At 52.6% G+C, this 20,985-nt stretch overlaps 1 protein-coding gene across 6 annotated transcripts in view; it reads left to right on the top strand.

The window, feature by feature from the left end:
* The window catches only part of npc1l1 (NPC1-like 1), a 62,212-nt gene that overhangs the window by 6,804 nt on the left and 34,423 nt on the right, over window positions 1–20,985 (top strand). For 2 of the 6 annotated variants that reach the window (XM_059643872.1, XM_059643871.1), the window contains exons 2-4: window positions 2,028–2,446; window positions 14,973–15,118; window positions 18,956–20,505. In XM_059643872.1, the coding sequence (XP_059499855.1) occupies window positions 15,065–15,118; window positions 18,956–20,505 (1,604 nt within the window). In that variant the 5' untranslated portion in view covers window positions 2,028–2,446; window positions 14,973–15,064. The remainder of the gene's footprint in view (window positions 1–2,027; window positions 2,447–14,972; window positions 15,119–18,955; window positions 20,506–20,985) is intronic. The other 4 variants (XM_059643875.1, XM_059643874.1, XM_059643873.1 and 1 more) reach the window with 4 other exon arrangements.

Raw genomic sequence — 20,985 nt, 5'->3', positions numbered from 1 at the left:
GGGCACTATGGGTAATTTAGCACGGCCAATCCACCCTAACCTGCACATCCCTGGGCACTATGGGTAATTTAGCATGGCCAATCCACCCTAACCTGTATATCCCTGGGCACTATGGGTAATTTAGCACGGCCAATCCACCCTAACCTGCACATCCCTGGGCACTATGGGTAATTTAGCACAGCCAACCCACCCTAACCTGCACATCCCTGGGCACTATGGGTAATTTAGCACGGCCAGTCCAGACTAACTCGCACATCCCTGGACACTATGGGTAATTTAGCACGGCCAATCCACTCTAACCTGCACATCCCTGGGCACTATGGGTAATTTAGCACGGCCATTCCACCCTAACCTGCACATCTTCGGGCTGTGGGAGGAAGCCCGGAAGAGCGGACACACGGCAGAACATGTAAACTCTCCACGAAGACAGTCACCCAAGGCTGGAATGGAACCTGGGTCCCTGGCACTGTGAGGGTGGCACTTGGTCCCTGTGCTAACCATTGAGCCGCCGTTACAGATGGAGGGAAAGCCCGAGACGTCGGTGGCCCCTGTTCACAGAGGGTTTGGAGGTAAATTTCGGGGTTGATCAGAACACTGATCCTCAGTCATTCATCTCCAGATGCTTTCACTTGTTTGTAAGAGGCGCGGGGTGACCAGTTCACATTCATAAAAGTCTCTGAACATTCGAGTTAAAAGCCTCAGCTGCACAGCAATGGATGAAAGGAAATAAACCCAAATGTCTTCAGGCTTGAGATGTAGAGTCCCTTCCTTTCTCGAGGCCCAATGGGCATCTGCCTCCCATATTCACAGACCAATCAGCGACCTGTCGCCAGGTAAGACTCCATTTGTACGCAGCCACCCCGGCTCTAGCTTGTCCGCAACAGGGCTCCCCCTACTGCTTGGACAAGCAACTGTGCAAACACTGGGTGCCATGTTATTGGTTTTCCAAAAGAGTTTTGCAGCAATCCCTTCAAAAAATCCTCAAATCCGGTTCTTTCAGCCCACCATCCAAAGTGCGGAAAAGCTATAATAAAGGTCTTTACAAAACATCGCACTAATCGTGTGGTCTGGCCAAATGTACTTGAGCGATGATAACCAACAAACTGTCCATGTCCACCCACCTGGGTACGATGGTTAAAAAGGAACAATACCGTCATCATCCCCTCAGAAAGCTACAGAAATTCGGCACGTCCCGTAAGGACCCTCACCAACTTTTACAGGGTGAGCTCTCTATCTGGGTGCATCCCACAGCTTGGCAACTGCCCTGCCCAACAGCATTGTGAACACAGCCCAGTCCACCACCCTCCACCCATCGACTCCGTCTACACTGCTTCAGGAAGGCAGCCAACATCATCAAACATCCCCCCCCCGCCCACGTTATAATCTCTTCCACCCTCTTCCATCAGGCGCAAGATACAAAAGCTTAAAGACACGCATCACCAGATTGAAGAACAGCTTCTTCCCCGCTGTTGTCGGACTCCCGAGTGGACCATTCCCAAATTTCAAACCTGACACTGATCTGGCTCCCTTCTTTGCAGCCATAATCCCCGCTCCGTTCTGTCACTTCGCACGGTATGACCTGCTTGCAAAACAAAACTTTTCGCTGTCCTTCGGGGCATGACAATACATCAAGCCTTGCGCTTGTGTCGCCCTGCATTTGGTGAGATTCGCTAACTGGATGGCTTTGGGGATCAGGGGAGCGATATGTGTCTAAGGGCCAAAAGGTGACTGCGAGGTTAGGGCCCTAGTTACAAGTTCAAGCACAATTCAGTGGGCACCTGAGGTGGATGAAGGTTCATCGCGGACATGATCATTACACCAAATATTGCCCTTGCGCAAGCTGCTTTGTCTCTCGGTTCTGCTCGCTGGGCAATAACCTGACCTGAAAACTGCTAGAGGACTGGTTAAAGGTGAAAATGACTAACCAGTCGGCCTCAAGACGGGGAAATGCAAATCCATCATGTTTTTAGCTCTGTTGCAATGCAGTCACCATTGTAGTGGCTTAAACAGTAACCTCTTATCTCCAGGAGCTGTCAACGTGAAGCTGTGCGGTGCTAGCCACAAGATCCTTGGAGGTGAATTCCAGAGATCCACCCTTGACCTTATTTGACCTGGCAGGAGTTCAGTGGTGGGCCATCCGGGATGTCATTGTACCGTTTCAACCCTCCCCCGACAACATCTCACATTTGTGGTCATAGTCCAGTGAGCCCCACTACCTGACGAAGATCTATAGGAGGTCGGTGAGGGCCCTTCTGGAGCACTGCGTCCGCTTCTGGTCTCCCCGTTATCGGAAGGACGTTATTAAACTGCAGAGGGCTCGGAAGAGATTTACCGGGATGTTGCCGGCAATGGGAGGGTTTGAGTTATCGGGAGAGGCTGGGACCTTTTTACCACTGCAGGTGGAGGGGTGACCTTATCGAGGTTTGTAAAATCATGAGGGGCACAGGTAAGGTGAATGGCAGCGGTCTTTTCCCTAGGGTGGGGGGGGGGTTTCAAGACTAGGGTGGCACATTTTTGAGGTGAGAGGAGAGAGATATAAAAAAAGACACGGGGACAAGTCCTTTTTTACACAGAGAGCGGTCCGTGTGTGGAATGAGCTTCCAGAGGAAGCGGTGGATGGGGTACAGTTACAATGTATAAAAGACTTTTGGATAAGTACATGGATAGGGAAAGGTTTGGGGGGATATGGGCCGGGACCAGGCAGGGGGCGTCTAGTTTAGTTTGGGAGCATGGCTGGATCTAAGGTTTCTGTGCTGCATGGCCCCAGGTCTCTGTCCATTCTTTGTCCCCTGGGTCTGTGATGGTAACCCGACTTCCCCATCCAAACTCCAGTTCCAACGCAAAGACACCCGGGAATTCTTTATGCCATGTGTGCCAACTTGCTGAAGCTCCCAATTCATTTTCTGGATCCAAAGACACACCCAGCAAGTAACTTTAGAGTGCTCTCTCTCCTTTAAAGGCCAGTTTGTAAAGCAGGGCGACATCAACAGCGTGGGTTCGATCCTGGCCCTGTGGGGGTGGGATGGGAGGGGGGGGCGTTGCTGAGGTGACCGTGAGGGACTCTCCTCCCCAACCCCTCCCCTTGCCTAAGGAGACATAGTGACCCCTCAGGCTAAACCACTGCTGAGAGAGAGAGAGACGGTGGGGGACGGGCATGGTGATTTTTGCCCTTAAATAAAGCTTTGGCTGCGCCTGTGTCAGTGTACTGGCTGGTGGCAGGCTCCGTCTCTGGGCGATGGAGAAATATCTGAACCTTGCTCTGAGCAGTCATTGTCTCTCTTTTGCCTCGCTCTGTGATGACATGGTCAGCCTTCAGCCCCAGGCAAATCATTTACTGAGCAGCAAGCCCACCCTGTCAATGGGTCACTTCTCCTACTGTCTGAGCAGTAAGGCACACATTAATTGCATTCTGGTGCTAATCTGGTTTATTAACACTCTGGCTTTCATAGAGTTAGCAAGTCTTGGAGTCATAGAGCTGTACAACATTGAAAAAGACCCTTCAGACCAACTCATCCATGCTGACCGGATATCCTAAACCCCATTTGCCAGCATCTGGCCCATAAACCCTTCCTATTCATATACCCACCCATGTCACTGTACCAGACCCCACCACTTCCTCTGGCAGCTCGTACCACCTTCTGTGTGAAAAAGTTGCTCCTCAGCTCCCTCTGAAAACTACCCCCCCCCCCCACCGTCTTAAATCTACATCCTCTGGTTTTGGATTCCCCCCATTCGGGAGAAAAAAAACTCCTTAGCTATTCACCCTATCCATATCCCTCATGATGTTATAAACCTGTATAAGGTCACCCCCTCAGCCTCCGACGCTCCGGGGAAAACAGCCCCAGCCTCTCCCTGTAGCTCAAACCCTCCAACATCCCTGTAAATCTTTTCTGAACCCTCTTAAGGTTAAAAACACCTTTCCCATAGCAGGGAGACCGGAACTGAACGCAGTATTCCAAAAGGGGCCCTAACTAATGTCCTGTACAGCCGCAACATGACCCTCCCAACTCCCTCTACTCAATGCACTGACCAATAAAGGCACCCTCATTTTATTGTTTGGGATAACAACTCTATTGTAAAGCTTAACAAAATAATAGATGCAGTAACTATCATAAACTGACTGTTCTAATATCGTAACATCCCCTGAACACACCCCTGTGGTGAAAGGGCAAATTCAGGGAACAGATTTTGTCTTACAAACAATCTAACAGCCCAGGAGGGAGAGCCTTTGGGTTTTAGCTCCCACGGAGAGAGGGGAAAATAGTTTCCATTTCTTCAAGCAAAAATGACAAATTCTGGTTCTGCGGGAGCTTGACGACGCACATTCAGGCAGCTTTTCTTGTTCCAACTTCCAAAAAAAAAGCAAGATTTCACAAGCTGTTTGTTTTTGTCACCTCACCCACAATCTCTGTCCCTAAAAACATGCCAGGACGAAATGCGCATCTTAAAACCAAAGGCTGGTCACAGTTGGAAGAATTGCATTGCCCTGGACATGTCCCTTTGGCCTGCGAAGCACAGACTGTGAGTACAAGCGTAAAAATAATACAATTGGAGAGCTTGTTTCTCCCTGTGCCTGTCCCGAAGACGTCATCCAATCTCGCCCTCGGTCACACCAGCTCGGAGTCTTGGTATCGTTTCGAAAAGGGTGGGCTTGGAAATGAGCCAGGCACGAACGGGTCGGGAGGGGGTAGTGGCTCAAGCGAAAACATCGTCGGGGGATTGTGAAGTGCCTTTGAGCACGAGCCAACGGGCAGTCTCCGTTCAGCTTGCCGCCATTTCCCCCATGTAGGTAGCTAGTCTGGAACAGGGTGGGAGATAGTCAAGGTGTCAGGTTTAGCATCTGGATAGGCCATTGGTGCATCAGGTAGGACGCTTCTCCACAAATAGATTGCTGCGAGAGAGAGAGAAAAAGGTTCCGGCGTTTGCTCTGGATACCTATCGAGAGGTCCCAGGCTGGGAATGGGCCTGGGCATCCCGTCAGCCATATTGGACACTCAGGACTCATTCGGTATCGTAGGAAAATGCCTGAGGTGATCATCTTTCGAGGTCGCGGTGCACAATTACTTGGTAACCAGGCAAATGTGTACATCTGAATTCTCATTGCAATCAAATATTGCGAGCCTTATCTCCTGTTATTCAATTTTGTGACCTTTTCTCTGATAAATTGCAAATGTTATTGATTACTGATCAGTACCTTCGTTAACCATTAACCATATCTCATTTATATGAACCATATCTCATTTATTTCGATATGAGCGTACTGTGCATTCACTGGACTGTGAATCACGCAAAAAGTCCTCGCGTCTATTCCCGTGGTGGCACTGGCCCCTTTAAGAGGGCTGGAGTCACGTGAGAGTTGAGAGTGTTGTTGGCGGGGAGGGTGGTCCGCTGCTGTTCACCCACAGCCGGTTGTTCGAATACCCCACCTCCTGTCGGCCGGCTTCTGAAACAGGACCCCGGAACCTTCCTGTGTCTTGGGAGGGCCTCTCTTTTTCCCAGAAGGCCTTTTGCTGAGGAACAGCTGTGCCAGTCCAGCCTTCGGCAGTGGGCACAGACCTCCGCTGGTCAATGGGAGACTTCGAGCGGGCAACAACGACATGGAAGGGCGCCAGAGAAAGTTCCGGCAGAACTCCTTGGAAAATCAACTTCAGTGGGTTTGACGGATATCTGGATACGGTCATCCCGAAAACACCCTCAGGTCCAGTCTTCGCAAATGTTCTCAAACCCCCTGACACGCTGACCGCCATCAGCCAGGATATCATTGACTGACAGAAGCGGAATGGAGGACACGGCCCTGTCTGCATCAATGGTGCTCAGGCGGAGATAGTCCAGAGCTTCGGGTTCCTGGGAGTGACGGTCGCCAACGTGTTGACCTGGTCCATCCCTGTCGACATGACTGTCGAGAAATGCTTCTACTTCAGGAGGCCAAAGAGTTGCCCTTGAAGACACACCCATTTTTAGTGATGCACCATAGAAAGCATCCCGTCTGGATGCATCGCAGTCCGGCATAATAACTGCTCTTTCCAATCCCACAAGAAGCTTCAGGGAGTAGTGAACACAGCCCAGGCCATCATGCAAACCAACATCCCATCCGTTGGCTCCATCTACACTTCCCAGAGCCTCCAGGAAAGCAGCCAACGTCATCAAAGACCCCGTGCCACCCCTCGGTTGTATTCTCCTCCAGCATCTTCCTTCGGGCAGAAGGTGCAAAAACTTAAGCACACCTCTCCCGTCAGATTTGAGAACAGCTTCTTCCCCGCTGTTCTTATGAATGGAGCTCACAAATTCCAAATTTAATGCCCACCTCGGGCTGCATCTGCGCCGCAACACTGCACCCTCCCCCCACCGTTCTATCACCCGAATGCACTTTGTATGGGATGATCACCCAGAGCGTATCTTTTCGCTGACGATAATAAATCGAAACCAAATCACACGGGCTCCCGGGGCACGGTGCGAAAGAGGGGAACAGGGGATTGAGCTCGGCCCATGGTCTCACTGAAGGCTGGAGCTGGCTCAGAGGGCAGGCTCACCTAACCTGTTCCAATTTGTTTTATGTTTCTCTTAAGTTGCCCAAGTATGCCAGTGCAGGCTCGAACAAGACGAGGAGTTCGCTCCCAATGTTGGTGCCCAGGACTGTGGTTCTGAATGAGATCCTAGTTCCTTCCAGACAGTTTTTTCGAGGGGGTGTGCGGGCCGCCAGCCTACAAAGGGAGGTTAGCGATGCCAACATGCAGAGAGACAGTTTGTTCAGGGCAGACACCGGTGCGCGTTATTGCTGAGAGCGTGATGAGTACTACAGCCCATGTGAGCTCTTATTGTTGCCTCCAGTGTGTGAACGCTACACCAAAAAGGTCAGGAGCTGGGATTGGTCAATGGCTGTCCGTTTCTAGCCAATGGCTATCTCTAGCAGGGGAGAACCTCCCCTTGACCTTCAATGGCGTTCCCATCACTGAATCCGCTCCCCCTCGCCATCAACATCCTGGGGGTTACCACTGACCACAAACTGAACAGGACCGGCCCCACAGAAACACAGCGGCTACAGGAGCGGGTCAGGGGCTGGGAATCCTGCAGCGAGTAGCTCCCCTCCTGACTCCCCCCCAAAGCCTGTCCCACCAACGACAAGGAACAAGTCAGGAGGGCGATGGAATACCCCCCCACTTGCCCCGGACAGAGGCAGCTCCAACAACACTCGAGAAGCTCAACACCATCCAGGGACAAAGCAGCCCCCGCCCCCTGCTCGATTGGCGCCACATCCACAAATGTCCATCTTTCACCCACCCCCCACCCCCGACGCTCTGTCACAGCAGTGTGTACCGTCTACAGGATGCCCTGCAGCGACTCACCGAGGCACCTTCCAAACCCACCACCCACTTCCATCCAGAAGGACAAGGGGCAGCAGGTACATGGGAACACCCCCCCCCCACCCCCCAACAAGCTCACCCTCCGAGCCCCTCACCGTCCCCGACTTGGGAAATATATCGGCCGTTCCTTCAGCGTCGCTGGGTCAGAATCCTGGGACTCCCTCCCCGAGGGCACCGTGTGGGGGTCCCTACAGCACATGGGACTGCAGCAGCTCACCCCCCCCACCTTCTCGGGGAGGGGGGGGTGGGCAATTAGGGGGAATCGGGGCAATAAGTGCTGGGCCTGGCCAGCGGGTGAATTATAAAAATGCCTGCTGCATTTAACTCGCAGCAGGCCAGATGTCAGACGATGGGCAAGTGTCCTGCAGGGCGCATGGGGTCATGCACAGCAAGATCCCACAAGCTGCTGAGAGCCAGCCAGTCTGTTTCGGAAACGTCGGTCGAAGCAGTAAATGTCAGATCAGCGGGTGGAGGCCTCACATTGAGATAGTTCTGACATATGGGCTACTTTAGACTCCCAGAGAGTGTGTACTCAGGCTTAGAATCCCATCCATGACAGTGCTGCACTCCCACGATACCGCACTGCAAGGCGGGTGCATCTGGGTTGGCCGAGACGGAGAGCCCGCAGAGCACCGTGACCCCTGACCTCAGGCTTTTCAGCAGGTCGGGTGCCCTTCCCTGGATCGCCAATGGCACCAGTAGGGGGGTTGAGATGATCTCACACGACCTTCGCAGAATGTTCTCATACAATAATCCAGAGCTCTGTGCTTATGAGAGTTATTCAGAAATAAACTGGAAGGGATCGGTTACCAAAGTCCCCCACATTGCATTTTCTCGCCTCTACCCCGCAACTCGGAAAATAAAATTTCTATATCTCTATAGGCACTGTCAGATGTTTCTTACCACCTCCCCACACCCCCCAACCCTCAGAGAGGGTTATCAACCTTTGAAAGCCCCGTCCTCAAAAGGAAAAGATGACAAAATATTTAAGGCAGAGGGAGCTAGCGATTCTCCATCACGAGAGGAGGTCATGGATTATCCAGGCCTAAGCAGGAAGGTGCAATCACTCACAGGACCTGGGCAAGTGGGGACGATTCCATCGCCCTCCTGACTTGTCGATGGTGGGACAGGCTTTGGGGGGGAGTTACTCGCTGCAGGATTCCCAGCCCCTGACCCGCTCCTGTAGCCGCTGTGTTCATGTGGGGCCGGCCCTGTTCAGTTTGTGGTCAGTGACCCCCAGGATGTTGGTAGTGGGGGAGTGGGGGAGGTTTCAGTGATGGTAATGCTATTGAACGCCAAGGGGTTGGTGGTTAGATTCTCTCTTATTGGGTGACGGTCATAGCTTGGAGTTTGTGTGGGCTGAATTTTATCGCCATCTGTCAGCCTCGAGCCCAGATATTGTCCAGACCTGTTGCATTTGAACAGGGACTGCTTCAGTATCCGAAGGAGTAGCGAATGGATGCTCTGCGGTCAATCCATCCGATTTTCCCACCCACGGCGGTTTGGCACGGCTGTCAGTCAAGTACAGACTCGATGGGCCGAAGAGTCTCCTCTGTGCTGTGTGGTTTTCCTGGCATGCTTCTGTCGAGACGGAGAATCCCGGGTTTCCATCCGATCGGATTTGAGCCAAGAGCTCACGTCGCTAGAGGAAAACAACCTCTCTTTCTTTGCGCCAGAGATAATGGGAACTGCAGATGCTGGAGAATCCAAGATAACACCGTGTGAAGCTGGATGAACATAGAGATGTCTCTGATGAAGGGTCTAGGCCCGAAGCATCGGCTTTTGTGCTCCTGAGATGCTGCTTGGCCTGCTGTGTTCCTCCAGCCTCACATTTTATTATCTCTCTCTTTCCTTCAGTGGTTTTCATTCCAACGCATCAATCAATGCTGCTTCATGAAATCTTGATCGATAATGCAGAAATAAAAGATGGAGAAAGCAGGAACTGGACAGAATTAAAACTGCTGTTGCAGCTATCCCAGAGGGTAAAGGTCTCGCCTGGCTGTATAAATGCAATTGATAACGTTCTTACAAAGGGAAAACGATATATGATACTGTGTAAATCAGCCCTCAGTGATGAAAACGCGAATCTCCAGGTGGTTTGGGGAAGAGCATTTTGCCCAGTACTGGGCACATCGCAGCCCCTAGCACAGGGATAGAGCATTCGGCTCACTGTGTGACCACCAGGTCATTTTAGGATATCTGGGTCACCATGGAAGAGATGGGCTGAAGGGTCAGTTTCCGTGCTGTATGACTCGAAAGCTGTCACCCCTCAGCGCTGATGGCTCACGGACTTTACAACAACTTGCCAACTCAAGGTCTGTTCTGAGGAAGGGTCACAGGACCCAGAATGCTAGCTCTTGGCTGACTGTGTCTGAACTAATTCTCTGCAAACTCCGAAACCTCTGCAGCTTGCCTTGTCCCTCCAAAAGGACGTTGCTCGGGCAGACTTGGCGTTTGTAGAGACACTGCGCTCAGAGAGGGTGTAACTGTAGGGCTATGGGGATAGAGGGAGAGGTGAGGCCTGCCTGGATTTTCCAGCAGCAACTAGAAGGAGAAATGGTCGATGAAAATGGGGCTGCTTGAAATGGGATGGCGCTGAGCTCCTTTATTCACTCATAGGACGAGGGAGTGTCCCTGGCCAGGCTCAGCATTTATTGCCCATCCCTAATTGCCCAGAGGGCATTTAAGAGTCAACCACATTGCTGTGGGTCTGGAGTCACATATAGGCCCAAACCAGGTAAGGATGGCAGTTTCCTTCCCTAAAGGACATTAGTGAACCAGATGGGATTTTCCCAACAATCAGCAATGGATTCATGGTCCTCATTAGATTCTTATTTCCAGATATTTTTTATTGAATTCAAATTCCACCACCTGCCGTGGCAGGCTTCGAACCCAGATCCCTGGAACATTTTCTGAAGAAGGGTCCAGACCCGAAACATCAGCTTTCCTGCTCCTCAGATGGGTTTGGCCTGCTGTGTTCATCCAGCTCTACACTGTGTTATCTCAGATTCTCCAGCATCTGCAGTTCCTACTATCCCTGGAACATCATCTGGGCCTCTGGATTAACAGTCCAATGATAATACCACTAGGCCATCGTCTCCCCCATGTGTTGTTGGAGCTGCCCCTGTAGGGGGCAAGTGGGGGGTATCCCATCACACCCCTGACTTGTGCCTTGTCGATGATGGGACAGGATTTGGGGGGGAGTCAGGAGGGGAGCTACTCGCTGCAGGATCCCCAGCCCCTGACCTGCTCCTATAGCCACTGTGTTTATGTGGGGCTGGTCCTGTTCAGTTTGTGGTCAATGCTAACCCCCAGGATGTTGATGGTGAGGGGGAGGGGGTGTTCAGTGATTATAACACCATTGAATGTGAAGGGGAGATGGTTAGATTCTCTCTCGTTGGAGATGGTCATAACCTGGTGTTTTGCCTGGCATAAATGTTACTTTCCACTCATCAGCCTGAGCCTGGATGTTGCCCGGATCATGTGGCATTTGGACATGGGATGCTTCAGTATCTGAGGAGTTGCGAATGGTGCTGAACATTGTGCAAACATCCCCCACTTCTGACCTTATGATGGAGGGAAGGTCATCGATGAAGCAGCTGAAGATGGTTGGGCCTAGGACACCACCCTGAGGAACTCCTGCAGAGATGTCCTGGAGCTGAGATGACTGATGTCCCACAGCCATGACCATCCCCCTCTCTGATGAAGGGTCTAGGCCTGAAACGTCAGCTTTTGTGCTCCTGAGATGCTGCTTGGCCTGCTGTGTTCATCCAGCCTAACATTTTACCATCTTCCTATGTGCCAGGTTTAACTCAAATGAGTCTGTCCCCTCAGATAGTCATTGACTCCAAATTTGTTTGAGATCCTTGATGGCATCTTTCATTTATGAATGTTCCTCGGGGCTAGGAAGTTGCTGATGCCGTCCGGCCCGTCGAGTCTGCACTGACCCTCCAAAGAGCACCTTGTCCTGCTTAGACCCAACATAAGAGTGCTGAGCAAAACCTCTCAGGCAAGCAGTTAGAAGATGGGGCACCTGTGGATTCCACATTCCCTTCCAGAATTCCCTTCTAGTGTCATTGAGAAATTAGGATAAGGCTTATTGGGAAATCCCAGTGTGGTCAATCCAAGCCAAATATGAGGGGTAACTTTTTCACGCAGAGAGTGGTGTGTGTGTGGAATGAGCTGCCAGAGGAAGGGGTGGAGGCTGGTACAATGATAACATTGAAAAGGCATCTGGATGGATGAAGAGTTTAGAGGGATATGGGCCAAATGCAGACAACGGGACTAGGTCATTTCAGGATATCTGGTCGGCATGGAAGAGATGGGCTGAAGGGTCAGCTTCGGTGCTGTATGACTCGAAACCCCCCCCAGGGCTGAGGGTTCGTGGGCTTGACCACAACATGTCGACTCATGGTCTGCTCTGAGGAAGGGTCACTGGGCCCAGAATGCCAGCTCCGATTCCTCTCCAGAGCTGCTGCCAGGCCCGTCGAGCTTTGTTCCCAGTGATTCCTGTGTTTGTGTCTGATTTCCAGCTCCTGCAGTTTCGTTTCTAAGTTGGAGCTGTGGTCACCTTTCGAAGGGGACCTCCATAATGTCAATATACCTCTGCACCTGGGACACTGCATTCGCACTCTGTCCTGGTACTCTGCTGCACTTCTGTTGTAAGATCTGATTGATTTGCATGTAAGAGACACGTTTCACTGTGCCTCGGTAGACAGTCATAAATTTAATCTAATCTAATCTAATCGCATCAACATTGACACTTACATGATAAACAAAGCTCCTCATTTGCCCTCAAACAATTGAGTGTGTCCTTGGGATGGGTTCCAAGGTAACGATTTGATCTGGAGGAATCTGACTTTGAACTGTGTGGAATTCTGACCTTGAACACCTGATTACAGAAAACGATGGGCCTCTGTCATGTCTTATCCTGTGGCCTTGAGCAAACGCAGGTGTAAACACTGACATCTCCCCTATGCCTGAGAACTAGATTGGCCCCCTGTAGATGCACCCATCACACCAGCTATGTGTCTTTGCAGGCGCCCCGCGGAGGGATCGGGCGACCAGCAGATAAGACGTCACAGGAAAGCGCTGAGGATTGAGAGTGCAATGATCGGCCGTGTGTGTATACCGTAGAGTTTCTGTGATGTGGAAACAGGCGCAATTGAGTCCCCACTTACCCTGCAAAGAGCATCCCACCCAGAGACGTCCCATCCCTGTGACCCTGAATTTCCCACCGTTAGTCCACCGAGGCTGAATTACTCCAGGGCTATTTCCCACGGCCAATCCACCCTAACCTGCACATCCCTGGGCACTATGGGTAATTTAGCACAGCCAATCCACTCTACCCTGCACATCCCCTGGGCACTATGGGTAATTTAGCACAGCCAATCCACCCTAACCCGCACATCCCTGGGCACTATGGGTAATTTAGCACAGCCAATCCACCCTATCCCGAACATCCCTAGGCACTATGGGTAATTTAGCACGGCCAATCCACCCTAACCTGCACATCCCTGGGCACTATGGGTAATTTAGCATGGCCAATCCACCTTAACCTGCACATCCCTGAGCATTGTGGGTAATTTAGCATGGCCAACCCACCCTAACCTGTACATCCCTGGGCATTGTGGGTAATTTAGCATGGCCAACCCACCCTAACCTGTACATCCCTGGGCACTATGGGTAAATTAGCACGGCCAATCCATCCTAACTTGCACATCCCTGAGCACAATGGGTAATTTAGCACGGCCAATCCACCCTAACCTGCACATCCCTGGGCACTATGGGTAATTTAGCATGGCCAACCCACCCTAACCTGCACATCCCTGGGCACTGTGGGTAATTTAGCACGGCCAATCCACCCTAACCTGCACAGCTTTGGACTGTGGGAGGAAACCCACACAGGCAGGAGAACATGTAAACTACACACAGACAGTCACCCGAGGTTGGAATCGAACCTGGGTCCCCCGGTGCCATGAGGCAGCAGTGCCAACCACTGAGTCACCGTGCTGACCCAAAGTGCGCCTGAGTGCCTGACAGCGTGTGTGTGTGTGTGTGTGTGTGTGTGTGAGAGAGAGAGAGTATGTTTGTGTGAGAGTCAGAGTGTGTGTCTGTGACTCTGTATGTATGACTGTGTGTGTGTGTGTGTGTGTGTGTGTGTGTGTGAGATTGTATGCTGTTTGTGTGTATGTATGCGTGTGTGTGTAAATGTGTGTGTGCATGTGTGTATGTACGTATGTGTGTGTGTAAATGTGTGTGTGTATGTATGCGTGTGTGTGTAAATGTGTGTGTGCATGTGTGTGTGTAGATGTGTGTGTGCGAATGTGTGAATTTGTCTGTGTGTGTGTATGTGTGTGCATTCAGTGTGTATATGTCTGTGTGCGTACTGTGTCTGTGTGTATGTCAGTGTATGTCTGTGTATTGTGTGTGAATGTGTGTATGTATGTGAGAGTATGTGCAGTGTGTTTATGTGTGTGTGTGTATGTTGTGTGTCCATGTGAAGACGTCCCTCTGTGTCTGTCTGTGCTTATGTTTGTGAATGTGTGTGTGTCTGTGTGAATGAGTGTATGTATCTGTGTGTGTATATGTGAGAGCGTTTGTCTGTAAGAGAATGTATGGCAGAATGTGTATGTGTGTTTGAGTGTGTGTGTGTGTCTGAGTATGTTTTGTGTGTGTGTGTACATGTCTGTCAGTGAGTGTATGTGAGAGTGTATGTATGCGTGAGTGTATGTGTATGTGAGAGAATGTGTGAGAGTGTGTGTGCGTTGTATGAGTGTGTGAAGGTGGACTGGCCGTGCTAAATTGTCCCATAGTGCCCAGGGATGTGCAGGTTAGGGTGGGTTGGCCGTGCTAAATTACCCATAGTGCCCAGGGATGTGCGGCTTAGGGTGGATTGGCCGTGCTAAATTACCCATAGTGCCCAGGGATGTGCGGGTTAGGGGGATTAGGACGTGCCTGAGTGGGGTGATCTTCGGGGGGTGGGGGGTGCGGGTCTGTGTGGACTTGATGGGCCAAACACCATCTGTAGCTCTGCCATTAACATTTGTCAGAGATTAATGTAATTGGTGGCACCAATATCATGAATCAACACATTGCCCTTTGGTTCTCGCTCAGTTTTAGCTCCTTTGTGCTCAGTTAGATTGGCGTGTTCGCCCCTGTGTATCTGCTTCGCCAGCGAGTCTGCCAGTCGAAGTGGCCCTCGCATCTCAACTGGGGCTTTGGGCACACCGCTTCTCCACGGATTGTCCATCACCCCTGCTCCCTTCCCCTCCCAACCTACTCAAACCATCGCCCACAGCAGGCTCCCTGTTCCCCACAAGGGTCTTCCTGGGTAACTCCCTCAGAGCGTCTGCTCTCATTTCATTTGGGGCTCGGGGTCTGGGAGTCAACGCTGTTGACCACTGAGCAGAGTGACACAGTGAGCGATGTGACCTGTGACCCTCTCAGAGATTTCCTGCCAGCCACACGTACTTAAACTGAGTTAATCATTACTGGGATTTACAAGAATTGGCAGCTTCAGATTGGCTGCCCTGCCTCACACGACAGAAATGATAAGGGAGGAACGTGACGTGGGGCATGATACTCAGTCAAAAATCTTATTTGCCTCAGGAGCCCGTGACCGTTTGCACTCGCCACGTTGCCCATTGAATCGGCCCTAGTGATGACAATTCTGTGAGGACAGACAACAGAGGGAACGGAGAATGTGGCTGGAGGGGTTTGTTGTTCCGTCACTGCTCAGCCTCGTCTCTGTTGGGGTGAGTATCAACTTTTTGTGACAATTTCCTGGTAGTTAAAGACACGACCCCCACATCAGCTCATTGGTGACTGTCCCCTGCTGTTTGCACAGCCACCCACCTGACTGAGGAGGGACACAGCGACCCACTGGTCCCTCCTTTGCTACAGCAAGGTCTCACCGTTTTCAGTAACTCTGCCGCTCGGCGCCCTCTTAACCAACGGCATCACCATTTATCCTCACACAGAGGGAGGGATTAGGGACCAGAGATACCGAGCGGTGGATAGACAGAATGAAGGAGGGTTGGAGCAATGAAACAAAAGCCAGGCCGAGGGGGTTTGTCAGTGGGGGCGGAAACAGGTCTGGGGAGAGCCGGCGATGAAGAGATGGAGACGAGAAGGATGGAGAGATGGCAATGGAGAAATAGAGATGAGAGAGGCGGACAGGTTGCAGTGGAGAGATGGAGAACAGATAGATGGAGGGATGGAGATGGAGAGATGAAGGACAGAGAGATGGAGAGATGGCAATAGAGAACAGAGAGAGATGAAGAGACAGAGAGATGGCGATGGAGAAAGGGAGAACAGAGAGATGGAGAGACGGAGGACAGAGGAATGGAGAGATGACGATGGAGAACAGAGAGAGACGGAGAGATGGCAATGGAGAAATGGAGAATAGAAAGGTGGAGAGATAGAGAACAGACAGATGGTGAGGCAGGGTGTTAGAAAGATGGCAGTGAAGAGCAGAGAGGTGGAAAGATTTCAAACAGACAATGCTCTTGAAATGGGCAGGGAAGGAGTTAAAACGGTGAGCGAATTTCCTGTGTGGTCTGTAAACAGTGACAGGAGTCTTTCATCGTTTGGGTGGTTGACCCTTCACCAACAAAAATGGCAATGTCTGAGACCTGTTGATTGGCACAGTCCTCGCTGCCCTGGGCCAACAGGGAAGTCTGAAGTCGGCTCCTCCAGCGGGAAGGGGATCATTATTAAGAAGCCGCACCATCCCACCTTACATCCTCCTGTCCCCAGTTCACCTTAATGCCACGAATGTCACTTGGTGTGCGTGTGGGTTGGAACATTTCACTGCGGTCTAGGGGCTCTCGAATTGGTATTCAATCTGCAGTATTCTTACACCATGCCAGCCTTAACCCTTCTCAACCAGTCCATTGGTGCCACACAGGTACATAGCTCCTTGAAAGGGGAGTTGCAGGTAAGCAGGGCAGTGAAGAATGGGTTTGATACGCTCGCCTTAATTGAGTAGAGGGAGTTGGGAGGGTCATGTTGCAGCTGTACAGGACATTGGTTAGGGCCACTTTTGGGATACTGCGTTCAATCCCGGTCTCCCTGCTACAGGAAGGATGTTGTTAAACGTGAAAGGGTTCAGAAAAGATTTACAGGATGTTGGAGGGTTTGAGCTACAGGGAGAGGCCGGGGCTGTTTTCCCCGGAGCGTCGGAGGCTGAGAGGGTGACCTTATAGAGGTTTATAAAACCATGAGGGGCATGGGTAGGGGGGATAGACCCTTTTCCCCAGGGTATACGGGGGTCCAAAACTGGAGGGGCATAGGTTTAAGGTGAGAGGGGAAAGATTTAAAAGGGACCTGAGGGGCAACATTTTCACACAGAGGGTGGTGCGTGTATGGAACGGCTGCCAGAGGAAGGGGTGGGGGCTGGTACAGGGACAGCATTTGTGGATGGGGACATGGATAGGAAGGGTTTAGAGGGATAGGGGCTAAATGCTGGCAAATGGGACTGGATCAGTTTAGGATATCCGGTCAGCACGGACAGGTTGTTTCCATGCTCTATAATTGTATGAGTTGGATTTCTGTCAGGAGATTCCACATGGAAATGGATACTCGTCTCGTCGGGTGACACAATTTTTTGTTGAATGTGTTTCCTCATTTCCCAGGGATGTCGACTGGGTGCTTGTAGAGTTATTGACGCTTCGGGAAGTTCCCTCAGAGCAATTAAGACAACGTTTTCTAATTTGCTAGATGTCGGTTGAGATCTGGAGCCATGGAACAATGTAGGGATGCAGATTAATTCTCCTTTGATGATGATAGTGAAGGGATTTTCAGCAGATTCGGACCTCGGCCCAGTAGAGATTTTGATGCTCTGTGTTGATCGCTTTCACACCAAACATTACAAGTTGATTGGGTCAATGGCCTGAGGAGTGGCAGGTGGAATTTATTCTGGTCCATCGCAAGGTATTGCATTTTGGTGAAAAAATTAAAAGTAGTGCTCAAAAGTAGGGGCTTTGGGGAGTGTTGTAGAGCAGAGAGACTTAGGAGTTCAGGCCCATAGTTCTTGGAAGTTTGCGTCAGGTGTAGACAGGGGGGTTAAGAAGGTATTTAGCCTTCATCGCTCAGCCCTTTGAGTAGAGGAGTTGGGGACGTCATGTTGAGGTTGTACAGGGACGTTGGTGAGGTCCCTTCTGGAGCACTGTGTCCAGTTCTGGTCGCCCTGTTATAGGAAGGATGTTATTAAACTGGAGAGGGTTCAGAAGAGATTTATCGGGATGTTGCCGGGAACGGGGGTGGAGGGGGATCTCTCTATCACTGCTGCGTAGGAGGTTGGGGGGTGACTTCATAGGGGTTTATAAAATCTTGAGGGATGCACATAATGTGAAGGGCAGGTGTGTTTTCTCTGTGGTGAGGTTTCCAAAACTAGGGGGTATATTTTTAAGGTGAGAGGAGGAAGATTTAAAAAGGATGTGAGGGGGTAACTTTTTTTACACAGAGAGTGGCCCTTGTGTGGAGTGAGCTTCCAGAGGAAGCGGTGGACGGGGGTACAGTTACAACGTATAAAAGACATTTGGATAAGTACATGAATAGGAAAGGGTTGGGGGGATATGGGCCAGAAGCAGGCAGGTAGGGGCTAGTTGCGTTTGGGATTGGTTGGGCCAAAGGGTCTGTTTCTGTGTTGTATGACTCTCTAAGTAGAAAACCTCAGTCAGCCAAGTATGTGGTACAGTGAGCTAAACGCCTCTTGTGTTCTGACAATGAGATCTCCAGTCTATTTTGGGGGGTGGAGGGGGGAGGCTTACTCTATAAGCTGGAGACATCTAGGACTCAGTGTAACGTTGAAATGCTTCCCCACATTTTTCACCTCCTGTTCAGGCAATTTAGTTCCAGCTTCAGTTCCCTTTGACTTCTGCAAGGATCCATGTACACTCCTCGTTTGTGAGAGTCATGATTTATCCAAAGCTTTATGGAGCATCGTTGCTACTGAGTGTTGGTGGTGTGGGGTGGGGGGGAAGTGGGATGTTTGTGGATGTGGGGCCAATCGAGTGCCGGGGGAGCTGCTTCGTCCCTGGATGGTGTCGAGCTTCTCGAGTGTTGTTGGAGCTGCCCCCATCCGGGGGCGGGGGGGGGGTATTCCTTCGCCCTCCTGACTTGTCGATGGTGGGACAGGGTTTGGGGGGGAGTTACTCGCTGCAGGATTCCCAGCCTCTGACCTGCTCCTGTAGCCGCTGTGTTTCTGTGGGGCAGGCCCTGTTCAGTTTCTGGTCAGTGGTAACCCCCAGGATGTTGGTAGTCGGGGAGGGGGTGGGGAACACCATTGAACGTCAAGGGGGTGGTGGTTAGATTCTGTCTCTTGTTGGGGGATGGTCATCGTCAGGCACTTAGTGGCGCGCAAATGGCCTTGGCAAATGGTCAGTCCCGAGCCTGGTCATCGCCCGGGGCTTGGCCCTCTGGACATGAGCCAACCCTAGCATCTGAGGAGCTTGCAAAAGCTTGGAAGAGGGTGAGGCCTAGGTGCAGGAGTAAAGCCATTGAGTGCCAGGTCCGTGACTTGCCCACTTCACTCTAAACCCTGTTACCTTTTCTCGCTCTCCCTTCCCTTCCCTTTCCACCGTCACCAGGCGACCTACACCTCCGTCCACCAGGCCGGCTACTGTGCCTTCTACGAGGACTGCGGCAGGAACCCCGAGGTGAGCGGCAGCCTGATTCCGGCCCGGGTGCCGTGCCTGTACAACGGGCCGGCCAAGCGGGTGACGGGCAGCGCCCACCTGCAGCTGCTGCGGCGGGTCTGCCCGATGCTGGTGGGGCCGGAGGTCCCCCTGGCCTGCTGCTCGGCCCGGCAGCTGGAGATGCTGGAGAAGAGCCTGGCGATGTCCAAGCCGCTCCTGAGCCGGTGCCCGTCCTGCGTGGACAACTTTGTTAACCTGTACTGCCAGAACACATGCTCGCCGGACCAGAGTGTGCACATCAACGTGACCCGGGCCTTCCGCGCCAACGTCTCCGGCTTGCTCATCGACGCTGTGCTCGAGTACCAGTGCTACTACAGCAGTCGCTTCGCCGAGGGCAGCTACAACTCGTGCCGCAACGTTCGCATCCCCTCTACCGGTGGCTACGCCATCTCCCCAATGTGCGGCAAGTACGGGGCCGCGCTCTGCAATGCCGAACGCTGGCTGCGTTTCCAGGGAGACAGCTCCAACGGCCTAGCACCGCTCGACATCCACTTCGTCCTGGTGCCACCGATCAGCAACGGCTCGACCCCGGGCCCGGGCCCGGGGGGGGGCATCGTGCCTTACGACGGCGCCTTCCATCGGTGCGACCAGCCCTCAGGACCCGGGGGCCAGGCCTGCTCCTGCCTGGACTGCGTGGAGTCGTGCCCGGCGTTGCCCCCACCCCCTCCGCCCCCGGGGCCTTGGATGTTAGGCCAGATGGACGGACCCCTGGCGCTGGGCCTGATCCTCTTCACCGGGGCTGTCCTCCTCTTCGCCTGCCTCCTCTTCCTCCTCAGGCAGTGGCCAGGCGGCCATGAGAAGAACGAGGCCCCGAAGGTTACCTGCACCGGGCCTCCCCCCTCCACGTCCACACAGCAGAAGCTGAGTTGGGTTTTCCAGGTCTGGGGAACGGCGGTGGCTCGGCACCCGGTGCCTGTCCTGCTGGCATCCTGTGCCGCTGTGGCCGTGCTCTCCTGCGGCCTGGTCTTCGTGAAACTGACCACCGACCCTGTGGAGCTGTGGTCAGCCCCCGACAGCCAGGCACGCAGTGAGAAGGCCTTCCACGATGCCCAGTTTGGGCCCTTCTTCCGCACCAACCAGATCATCGTGACAGCTGGGCCTGATGGTCGCCCGGGATACACCTACGACTCAGTGTTCTTCGGGCCTACGGCCTTCAGCGGCCTCTTCGCCTCCAAGGAACTGCTCCTGCAGCTGCTGGACCTCCAGACCCGGCTGCAGGCCATCAGTGTCTGGTCGGAGACAGCGCGCAGGAACATCACGCTGAAGGATATCTGCTACGCCCCGCTGAACCCCGACAGCCCTGGGCCTACCGACTGCGCTGTCAACAGCCTGCTACAGTACTTCCAGAACAACAGGAGCCTCATCGACACTGTCGCCAACCAAACCATGGCAGGGGTGACTGGCACCGTGGACTGGAGGGATCACTTCCTCTACTGCATCAAGTAGGTGCCCTGCTCCTTCTCACTTCCTCCCTCTCTTCCTCCTCCACCCCCTTCTCTCCTCCTCCTCCACCCCCTTCTCTCTTCCTCCTCCACCCCCTTCTCTCTTCCTCCTCCACCCCCTTCTCTCCTCCTCCTCCGCCCCCTTCTCTCTTCCTCCTCCGCCCCCTTCTCTCCTCCTCCTCCGCCCCCTTCTCTCCTCCTCCTCCGCCCCCTTCTCTCTTCCTCCTCCACCCCCTTCTCTCCTCCTCCTCCACCCCCTTCTCTCCTCCTCCTCCACCCCCTTCTCTCTTCCTCCTCCACCCCCTTCTCTCTTCCTCCTCCACCCCCTTCTCTCCTCCTCCTCCACCCCCTTCTCTCCTCCTCCTCCGCCCCCTTCTCTCTTCCTCCTCCACCCTCTTCTCTCTTTGTTCTCTATCCCCTTCTCTCCTTCTCCACCCCTTTCTCTCTCCGTTCTCTCCCCCCTTCTCCACCCTCTTCTCT

This window comes from Stegostoma tigrinum, unplaced genomic scaffold, assembly GCF_030684315.1.
Source record: "Stegostoma tigrinum isolate sSteTig4 unplaced genomic scaffold, sSteTig4.hap1 scaffold_307, whole genome shotgun sequence".
NCBI lineage: Eukaryota > Metazoa > Chordata > Chondrichthyes > Orectolobiformes > Stegostomatidae > Stegostoma > Stegostoma tigrinum.
Note: the sequence above shows the minus strand (reverse complement) of the source record. Positions and strands in the feature narration are given on the sequence as shown.